Source organism: Ammospiza nelsoni, chromosome 10 (genome assembly GCF_027579445.1).
Source record: "Ammospiza nelsoni isolate bAmmNel1 chromosome 10, bAmmNel1.pri, whole genome shotgun sequence".
NCBI classification, from domain to species: Eukaryota; Metazoa; Chordata; class Aves; order Passeriformes; family Passerellidae; genus Ammospiza; species Ammospiza nelsoni.
Genome location: NC_080642.1, coordinates 7,330,997 through 7,341,344, shown reverse-complemented (window position 1 = coordinate 7,341,344; position 10,348 = coordinate 7,330,997). Strand labels below are relative to the sequence as shown.

General features: G+C 44.0%; 1 protein-coding gene across 1 annotated transcript; it reads left to right on the top strand.

Moving 5' to 3' along the window:
- Positions 1-6,007: 6,007 nt before the first annotated feature.
- On the top strand, positions 6,008-9,990 carry DNAJC19 (DnaJ heat shock protein family (Hsp40) member C19). The gene is made up of 6 exons (XM_059479663.1): positions 6,008-6,120; positions 6,505-6,556; positions 6,823-6,896; positions 7,218-7,297; positions 7,987-8,057; positions 9,285-9,990. The coding sequence occupies exons 1-6, from the start codon at positions 6,118-6,120 to the stop codon at positions 9,353-9,355; spliced, it is 351 nt and encodes a 116-aa protein (XP_059335646.1). The 5' UTR covers positions 6,008-6,117; the 3' UTR covers positions 9,356-9,990.
- Positions 9,991-10,348: the final 358 nt, after the last annotated feature.

The following is a 10,348-nucleotide window of genomic DNA, read 5'->3' as shown; positions in this document are numbered from 1 at the left end:
TGGTATTAATTGGACATTTTAGGTGAAGAAGTATCATTATTTCTGAAAGACTCACAAGCAGCTACACAGTTGCTGTGCTCTCTTATCCTGTGGCTCATTATTTGCCATAATTTAATGAAGAGATTCTGCCCCTTCAGTGGTTGAATGGTCACACCAATGAGCAGGAACTCAGCCTTTCTGGGGAAAGCACACTTCAGCACCAGCTGGCTTAAAATAAAAGACTCTACAATATAATTTAGAGGCTGAGCTTTGGTTTACCCATCCCAGGTTTGTTTTCCTGAAATGAAGCACTCCTAAGTGCAGTGGAACTTAAGCAACTGGGATTCCTGCTCATGGGAATCACTACCTCTGGTACCAGAGCCCTTCTGGGTAAGCTGCTGACTGAATCCCACCACCCTTTTCATGTGAAGAGCATTGGCAGCAATGGTGATCTCCTGGAGGGATCAGGCCATGATGACATGAACCATTACTACACAGCTGATCCCATTTCCACAACCCAACTGATACAAATTTCACAGTGGTATTCCTTATTTGAAAGAACACCATCACAGAACACTATTTGAGAAGCTCATAAAATATTTCAATTAGCACCAGGAATGGAATGGGGCCTCAGACACAAGAATGGACATTTAGGAGTATGTGAATTGGGGGAAAACATCCTGGCTTGATGGTATTTCCTCTCACACTTTATGTCTTTGGAGAAGTGTTGGCCTGGTATTACAAAGCAGGACAAATGACCCTAATCATCCTCATGCAGGGGAATATTAGACTTTATTTTTTTCCATGGTTCTGTATAATGGAAAGGTTTTGTGCATATGATATTAAATTTATTGTAAATAAGCAATTTATATATACAATGAAAAGATCTCTGAATTAAGAAGCAGAACAAGGACTTACAGAAAAATCAGGGTTGTACATTTAAGCTAGACTTAAAGCAAATGACACTGCAAATTTAATTGACAATGTGTTTAAGTTGTTCACACTTGTCAGTGCACTTTCTACACAAGTGCATTGATGCATATGGAGATTTCAGGCATGTATTGCATGAGTTTAACAATATAGACTGAACAAGAACACATCTCCTAGCAGATGAACAGCATAATTAGCAGGAAAATCCATCAAATTGCTCTAGGAATTCAAAGGAGCAAGTCATGGAAGTTTTTGAGGTTTCTTTTTTCTGTGGGGGCAACAACGCTGCACATTCTGCACATTTCACAGTCTGTTAATGCATCCAAGAGAGATGCATCAACAGCAAACTAGGGGTTGTGTACCAATCAAAAAGGTGTGCAGAGTGGACAGAATTGGAAAGCTGGAGAACCCTGAATTTAGGACATGCAATACCATCAGTGATACCTGTGCCCCCTTCCTCCATCCCATTTTCCTAAAGAGAAGGGAGACCAGAACTTACAAACACGCTCTATAATAAAATATTCCTGTAATTTATGCCAAACTACACCTTGCCTTTCACAGTGTGAGGGCAGCAAACACTGGTTTAGAGGAGCAAAAAGGAGGACAAAGGTTCTTCTACTGTAGCTGCAAATGTTCAAAGTGCATGTGCCTGCCTCAGATGGAAACTGGGGGATTCTCAGAAGGGATGCCACAGTCATGATCTGAAGAAACACTTCAGGGTGCAACAGAAGCCAAGTCTAGGTAAATCCAAAACTTTTGTGGCTTCTTTGTTTCACAAACAGGTCCCTGGTAAAAGCCACTGAAACTAGAGGGGCTGCATGTCAGTGCCCTGTGCCAGCTCAGTGTCACTCCAGCAGGAACTGCAATTTTCCAGACCACTTGTTATGCACAATTTCAGTGTTGTAGTCATTAGAAAGATTCCCTGTTAATCTCAAGCTCTCTCATGGTCCTCACTGGGCCCTCAATATGAAGAAAACCCAGAACAATACAGGTAAAAAAGTAAATATCAAACTTGACTTTAAAAGTTCTTGCAAGAAAACATATTCACACCTAGATTCTGTATTCCTCAGCTCAGCTTCAGGGAGTTTTGTTACTGATTTACTCACAATAACAAACCTTGCCCCTCCACCACTTTCCAGCAATCTTACCTGTTTTATAGCTCAGCCAGGGAGTCAAATAATGCCCCCTGTAAGTCAGATTCTCTGGTGTCAGTTCTTGTTTGAGTACCATGAACATGGATATGCTACCTGCCAGTCACACACACTTCACACCTGCTGTCAAGGTACACTGAAAGCTTGCTTTGTTTGATTAGAAAATCCACAACCATTCTTACCAAGTGAGAGAATCTCACTTTATAATTAGTGTCATCCACACTATGCTCTAATAGTTATGATTACCAGTGTAATGACAGAGTGATGCTGTATATACCAAGGTCATTTAGCCACAGGTAAGAGAGTGTGGCATTGTACTCTGGTACAGATGCTGGGCACACAAAAAGAGAGCAGAATTTAAAAGGGATGAATAAAAAGAAAAAGAAAAGAGATAAGAAAATTATAAATGGCAGACTGGCATAGCCAAAGGTGAAGTAGGGGAAGAACCAGGAACAAATTTCACAGGGAAAAAGAAATCCCCAAGACATTCTACCTAAATTAAATTTTTATTATAGGTATCTTAAAATATATTTTAAAATGTGTTAAAAATTGGTTCCCCAAGTAGAAGTTCTGCAAGCCTTTAACAGCTTGGTAGTCCAGTCACTGCACATAGAGGAGCAAGCAGTGTAAGCTCTGGCCAGTTGTCCATTTGCCAACACAGAACTCGGATTTTGACTTAAACAAATGTTTAACAGCCTTGAAGGCATTTGACAGCTACACCACAAACCTTCTGATATCTATTTCACCTTCTGTTCAGTTTGTGGAAGACACAGCTAAGAGGAAGTTCAGCCAGATTTCTGCAGAAGGAGTCTGTTAAACAGTAAAGTTTCTCTATATATCATGTACCAGCTGCTTTGGATCATCCTATAAGATAAAGCTTCCAATAACAATCTTCTGCCATGAGGCATTTTAGCCCCAGAGTGAAAACTGAAGAAAGCAGTACAGTAAAACACTTAACAGAAGAAACTGCAAAAGCTTCAGGGTTTCTCTGGCTAATAGAAAGGGAACAGTTTAGGAACACAGGCAAAATAAAAGGCTGTATACTCCAACTGAGAGTGTGTTTCTCAAACACTGAATAATTCTGCCTCCCTCCTGATTTCAAATACAGACATTCTTCAGAGTGGATAAGAACTGTAGTGCGCCTGCTTCACTTGAGCCCATTAGAACTTATTAATTTTCCCCTGGGAATGACCTTCCCCACCCCACCACAAGGCTGAGCAATAGAAGATGCAGAGGAATAAAGTGCTGTAAAATGAACTCACCAGGCAAAGCAAACAGAACTTTGATTTCACTCTCCATGATGTCCAAGCTGGGACACATCTAGTTCTCCTTTAGCTCTGAGAGGGAGGCACAACTGAGGGAAGAAACAAAGCTTCAGTTGTCTAAGTGTAAAAATAAATACAGCATGCTTTAAAGGAATTATGGCATTTCATCTTGATACCTTATATTGTTTCACCTAATAATAAATCTCAAATTATTCCACCCCTAGGCTCAGTCTTGTCCAGTTGCTGGTATATTACATATACCAATAATGCAAATTCCTCCATCCCACCTCCACTCTTGCCAGCTCTTCCCACTAATTTTCCTTTCTCCTTAATAAAGATGAAATCTCTTAAGCAAGCACAGGCTTGCTGAATATCCCAAGATCTCCCTTTCTGGATTTTTTAAAGGGCTTTTACAGGAGAAGAAATAAGGTACATTATCAACCCCATTCCCAGCCCAGTTTGCACATTTCATTACATTTGTCCTTTCCCTCTAAAAATGAGAAATTTCACTACAGAAAGAACATCTAAGTATAAATTTGCAAAAGCCCCTTTACCAGTAAAGCTACCAGTTCCTCTAAGCAGGGACTGGGAAAAGAGAGAAAGGAAATAAAATTCCCTTTCAGATAATTTTCTCCTGAAGGTCATCAAGATTTGGATCTAGAAGGTTCTTTCAAGATAAAAGAATTAAACCTCATGCAAAAACCTTATTTGTTCAGAAGATATGAAAAATTAAATCCTAGCCATACCCTAGTAAACTCATTACTCTCTTTTTTCATTCTGGTGGTTTTGGGGTTTTTTGAATGGCCTTTTTTGTTAGAAAAGGCACAAAGAAGAAACCATCTTAAAACCAAATCCTCTTCTATATATTAGACCTGTACACCTTTACTTTAATGGAAGGAACTTTTTTTTTCCCCAGTAAATCATCTAGTTGTTTTCTTCTTCCTGGCTCCCCTTTCCATATTTGAACATGTCTTACAGGCTGTCATGGCCCTAGTGCTCTGCCATGAATGAATTCAAATAAGTTTTCAAATATAAAAGTTTCCTTTTACTTCCACCTCAGGAAACACTTGTACAACAGGACAAGTATCTTGACCAAAACCTTTCTTCCATCAGTTTTAAAGCAGGTTATTTCCTTGCAGTGTTACTAGAATGACTGGGAAGGAAAGAGGCAGGAGGCACCTGCAAACATTACCTTAGGAGATATAAAATCAGGCACTTGAAGTTTTAGTGAGAAAAACAATTCAAGCGCAAAGTAAAATTAGGACACGTTCAAAGCGAACTCATTACTCACAGAAAAATAAACACCAAGGAAGGAAAATTCTGCCTTCCTGTTCAAGAGCCAGCAAAATTACAAGTTTCTTAGCCAATGGTCAGCTGTGACACCAAACTGCTTATGTGAGGGCTTGTGAATCCTGGACCTAAAGCAGCCAAAAGGCAGCTGGCTTTGGCCACTGGGTCCTCTGGCAGTCCCCAAGGTCAGTGACAAGTTCTACAAACACAGGGGATGGCAGAAAAGCTTTCACTAAGGGTCAGGGGCCGGAGGCTGGCATGGTCTCTCTGCTGAGTTACTCAGTTCCCAAAACCTTCAAACCAGAGCCAGGGACAGACACACGGACACTCGACTGCTGTGCCGTGTGTGACACTGTGCTATTAACAGACGACGCTATGTTATTAATAACATTCAAACACCAGTGCCATGCCTGCAATCGCTGCTCGTTCCACAGCAATCCTCAGCAATCCCAGCCCCGTGCCTGCCCATGAGGAGCCGAGCAGGCCAGGCCGGGCACCGCGGGCAGCGCAGCGGGGAGGAACGGGGACATGGGGTGGTCATCCCTGGTGTAAAAAACGCGGAAAAATGAGAGAATCACAGAATTGCCTCTGGAGATAATCCAGTCCAACCCCTCCAACAAGGCAGGGTCACCTGGAGCAGGTGGTACGGGAACATGTCCAGGTGAGAGGGTGCCCATGACCTCCCAGGGCAGCCCGTGCCAGCGCTCTGCCACCCGCAGTGTGTGCCAGCTTTACCTCATGTTGAGGTGAAACTCCTTGTGTTTGAGCTTATGGCCATTTCTGGGAAACACCAAAAAGGGCCTGGCACCATCCTCTTGGAAAAATTTAATGAATTTATGAGATCCCCTGTCAGTCTTCTCCAAACTGACCAGGCCCAGCTCCCTCAGTCTCTCCTCACAAGAGATGCTCCAGACCCCAAACCACCTTTGTGCCTCCACTGGACCCTCTCCAATAACTCCTTTTCTTTCTTGTACCAAGGAGCCCAGAACTGGACACCCATATTCACCTCAGGAGGGACTGAAAAACTACTTTTGGTTCAAGAAAAAGCAAAAAAGCGAATTTGGCATGCGAGAAGTCCCTGGATTAGGATCGAAATCGCTTGATTTCATTAACAGTAAGGTCTGTACTATCACTTTTACAACGCTGTAACTCTGAGCTCTGTGCAGACCTGTCCCCACCCTGTCCCCATCCTCTGTCGTTGTCCCTGTCCTGCCCGTGCGCGCTTGTCCCCATCCTCAGTCCCTGTCCCCGCCCCTCAGGCCTTTTCCCCGCCCTCAGGCTGTGCCCCCGCCCCTCAGGCTCTGTCCCCGCCCCTCAGCCCGTGTCCCCGCCCCTCTGTCAGTGTCCCCGCCCCTCAGCCCGTGTCCCCGCCCCGTTCCGTCAGGCCCCTCCCCTTACCGGGGCGGTTCCCGGCGCCGTTCCCGCCCCGCGCTTTACGGCAGCGGCCGCGGTTTGCGGCGGGCGGTCAGTGCGGGCCGGGCCGGGCCGCGCTCGGGGCGGACATGGTGAGTGAGGGCTGTCCGTGCCCGGCCCGGCGGCTCCCGGGGATCCCGCGGGCTCGGCTCGGCTCGGCTCGGCTCGGCTCGGCTCGGCTCGGCCGCGGAGCGAGGGCCCCGCAGAGCCCGCTGGCTCCGCTGTCGGCCCCGCGGTGACCGCGGCGCCGCCGGGCCGGGATCCCCTCATCCCGCACAGCTCGGGGGTTTCGCCCCGCTGCCCTCGCCGTGTCCCTGAGGGCGCCGTGCCCGCAGCTGGGCGTGTCCCGCCCGCCGGGCCGTGCCGGGCTGGCGGCGGCGTGTCCGCCCCGCTGTGCCGGTGGCTGCTGCCCTGCCCTCCGGTAAACAAACGCTCTGTGTGTGTGTGTGTGTGTGTTTGTGTTCGTTCCCATGCAGGCCAGCACGATGGTGGCGGTCGGCCTGGCCATAGCGGCAGCCGGATTCGCAGGTGTGTGGGGCACGGGCGGGCACCGAGCACCCAGCGCGGGGTACCCAGCCGGGCCCCAGGGCTGGTATCGAGGTGGTTTAATAGCTGTTCCTTTGGGAGAGCCTGTGTTAATGGCTGTAATGGAACAAAAGATCAAAGTTCTTAGTATTGCATGTCCCAAAAATGTTTATTCCACCCTCCACTCCACTAATTACCAGTTGCACTGAATTGGTGAATGTTTGTTCAAGGAGCTGTATTTAACCTCAGTCAATGCTGGTGTCTTTAAGGTCGCTACGCAGTAAAAGCTTTGAAGCACATGGAGCCACAAGTAAAACAAGCCCTTCACAACCTACCCAAGGGTGTAAGTTCTTTTGTTTAAAACTTTACTTGATGAAATAACTAGACTGTTGTCTCTGTATAGCATTGCTGTATTTTCTCCTGTGTTTTGTCAGTAACAACAATTAAGTGCAGCAATTAATGTGGTGACTGGCTAATAGAGAACTTGTTTGGGCAAGGTTAAGTAATTTAAATAGTGATGCTCTACTTCAACTGAATTTCCTATGACAAGTGAAGTTTTGCCATTTTTACAGACTAGAAGCTCAGCAGCGACTAAAGCAATAATGAGTTGTTTTAACTCATACTTAAAAATTAGCGTGTTTTAAACTAATGTTTTCTCTTTCAGGCCTTCAGTGGTGGTTATTACAGAGGTGGATTTGAACCCAAAATGACTAAACGAGAAGCAGCTTTAATACTAGGAGTGAGGTAAAGGAAATTGATGAGAAGTGAAAGGTGAACAGCATACCAAAGCCACACATGGTCCAAATAAGCCATTTCAGGGAGCCTTGGGGTTCACTTGGTGTGAGGATCATAATTCTGATGTGGCCTTGTGGTTCTTGTCAGCGCTGAGGAGTTCCAGGTGAATGCAGTGTGAAGGTGCTGCAAACCCAAATTCTTGGGTCTGGAATAAATTCATCACTTCTGGAACATTGTAGATCTGACCATGGTGGCAATCCCTGCCAAAGCACTTAAGGCCAAATACACAAATTAATCAAATAAGAACTTACAACTGTAATTTTTTGGGGGGTTCTGAAGGTTTTTTTACCTTAATAAATCTAGCAATTTTTTTTTGTCTTACAGCCTTTAAGAAGCTTTCAAAAAAAAAAAAAAAAAAAAGTTACAGCATAATTCTGTTTCTTTTTATCTGTGTGGATGACCCCCACCCCATTAGATTGCTGTAGCATGTCTTTGTCAGCAAACAGTGTTTTGGAGAAGCCCTAGAAAGCCTCTCCAGGATTTAGACACTACAGATCAGTAGTAGGAAAAGATAAACATACATGTTAGCTAGAGAATTTATGGGTAAGACAGAGTGCTCACTTGTTCTCAGACACCTTTTGATGCTCTGGGGAATTTCATGAGGATCCCTTAAGTCAGTTTTTCTCTCTCTTTCAAAGCCCTACAGCCAACAGAAATAAAATTAGAGAGGCTCATAGACGGATCATGCTTCTGAATCATCCAGATAAAGGTAAGGAAATTAAGCCACTTTGAGTTAATACATGTTTTTAACACAGATGAATAGAACTGTGTAGGGAGGAAGTCAGTGATACATAACCACCTCAGCTACTAAAAAACTCACAGAAAACTGAGTGAAAACAAATCTTAGGGTGCATTAATCCACATGAGTCTAGAGCATGTGTGTGGATGTTCTAAAGCCAAGCAGGCAGGTTGAGCTGGTCAGTTTGTCAGCTGCTCTATCTTCTGTGAATACCACAGTAGAATATTGTTTGTTAAAATGAGACTTAAAATCACCTTAATTTAGATAAAACTCAAGAGTACCCTTGTGTGTTTTATATGCCACTTGAAAGTTTGAGTTCATGGGAATGCCTCAGGAGTTCTCCATAAATGGCAAATACTGAGCCTTCCACAGCTGCTGGAGACATTAAATTATGAAATATTCCTGTTAGTGGTACTCTGAAGGCTCAGAATCTAGCTATGCTTAAAGTTAGTAACTCAGGGCATCTATACCTATTCTAAATTCTGTTCAGTGAGTCAGAATCATGTGTTGGTGTTTGACATTTAACTTCTTAATCATTGCTTAAAATGTAAAATGGCTTCCTTTAAAGTAACTGATGAATTCCTTATTTCTGTGGACCAAAATAATCCATGGGGATATGCCTTTCATAGGTATTATCAAGTGAAAGTTACCTCAGAAATTAACCTTACTGAACATATGCAGGAGGTAACAATAGCATTTTGTATTGTACCTAAACATGTTAAATTAATCTTGAAGTAAAACATTACAGTGCAATTAATGGTATATATGCTACCAACACAGTCATTGTCCCTCATGGCTTTACAGTGTTGGATTTCACTGTGGGTTCTGTCTCAGACTCCCTGAGTAATTTTTTGCCTTGTTTGAAAACTGAACTGGTCCCTTGGTACAGCAGCACTTTGGCTGGGCAGGGTTATCTGCAGATCTGTTCTGTGCCTCTGTACTCACAGCTGTGCCAAGTCAGTGGTGACCAATTCATTTATGACTGATAAAACCAGAGGGGAAAAACACTCCAGGAAAATAAAAGCAGCCTAACAGGAGTGAGTGGTGTGACACTGAACTCAGGTGCCTTCAGTCATCTCCAGCTTGTTCTACAACTGGCAGAAAGACCACACTCTTTCTTCCTGTATCCTATGGCATTATTATCAACATAGGAGACAAATGCTGGAGTTTTTTAATCTGAGGTTCTTTTTCTTCTAGGTGGATCTCCATATGTAGCAGCCAAAATCAATGAAGCTAAGGATCTACTAGAAGACCAAGCTAAAAAATGAATGAGAAACAAAATCACTCATTCAGAGGGTTTGTCCCTGCAAATTATTATTTTTGATAAATGGCTTAAGAAAGGTTCTAATGTCAATCTTTGACTTAATATACATGAAGCTGGAAATACAAATCCAGGGAGGTACTCCCCACTTGGTCACTTTTCCTTGGAAATATGTGAGGGGAGCGAAGTTTAAAGATTTTTTTCATAGCTGTTCTTTATTAAACAGCAAAAATCTGCCACTCAAATGTTGTCAGTGCTTGAGAGCAGTAACTTGGTGTGGCCAGTGTGTGTTACCAGGCACAGGTAGACTCATGTGCTGTCAGCTAATTTCTGTTGAACTGGCCCTGCTTAAAGTTCACGCTGCTGCTCTTCCATCTGCTAAAATTAGCACACTGAACCTGTTTGGGAAGGGGGTGGAAAAACCAAGAGCATTTATTGGACAGGAGGAACTGGGAGAGATCTGTGGTTGTCTCTGCCTGAGAAATAAAGTGCAGGAAACAATGTACTCCCTTGTCCTTGCCTTGTGAAAAACAAGGTTGGTTAAGTGTTACTGATGGATCTGGAACACCCCAGATTTTTTTAGTAGCTTTTAGTTTTGACAGGTTTTAATAGCATTTAATAAATTCCATATTTGTAATAGGAGTCCTGTAGTTTTATACATTATTGTACACTACAATAGAGCTCACATGGAGGTTTGTAATTTATGATGATTAGGAAACAGGAACTCTTTACATCAGTTGCTGATACCTGAGCTGGATTTGTGCTCTGGAGCTTTTCACACCCAGCAGCTCGTGAGGACCTCAGCTGGGGCCAGGGAGCTCTGTCATACTCCAAGAATCTTCTCAGTGCTTCTGCCACTACAGCAAAACTCTGCACAGCAGCTCTGGGAGTTAATGCCCAGCTGGGCATAAATACAGTGGGCTGGAAGTTTCCATGCCAGAACCTGGACTAGGGAGTGCTGCTGGAAGTATCTCATCCTGAGTGCTGCCTGCTGTGCCAC

Bases quoted from the DNA above. Each gene is read 5' to 3' on its own strand.
- DNAJC19 (XM_059479663.1), top strand. The intron at 6,557-6,822 runs GTGTGTGGGGCA...GGTGTCTTTAAG, and splicing joins AGCGGCAGCCGGATTCGCAG to GTCGCTACGCAGTAAAAGCT. The intron at 8,058-9,284 runs GTAAGGAAATTA...TTTTTCTTCTAG, and splicing joins TCTGAATCATCCAGATAAAG to GTGGATCTCCATATGTAGCA.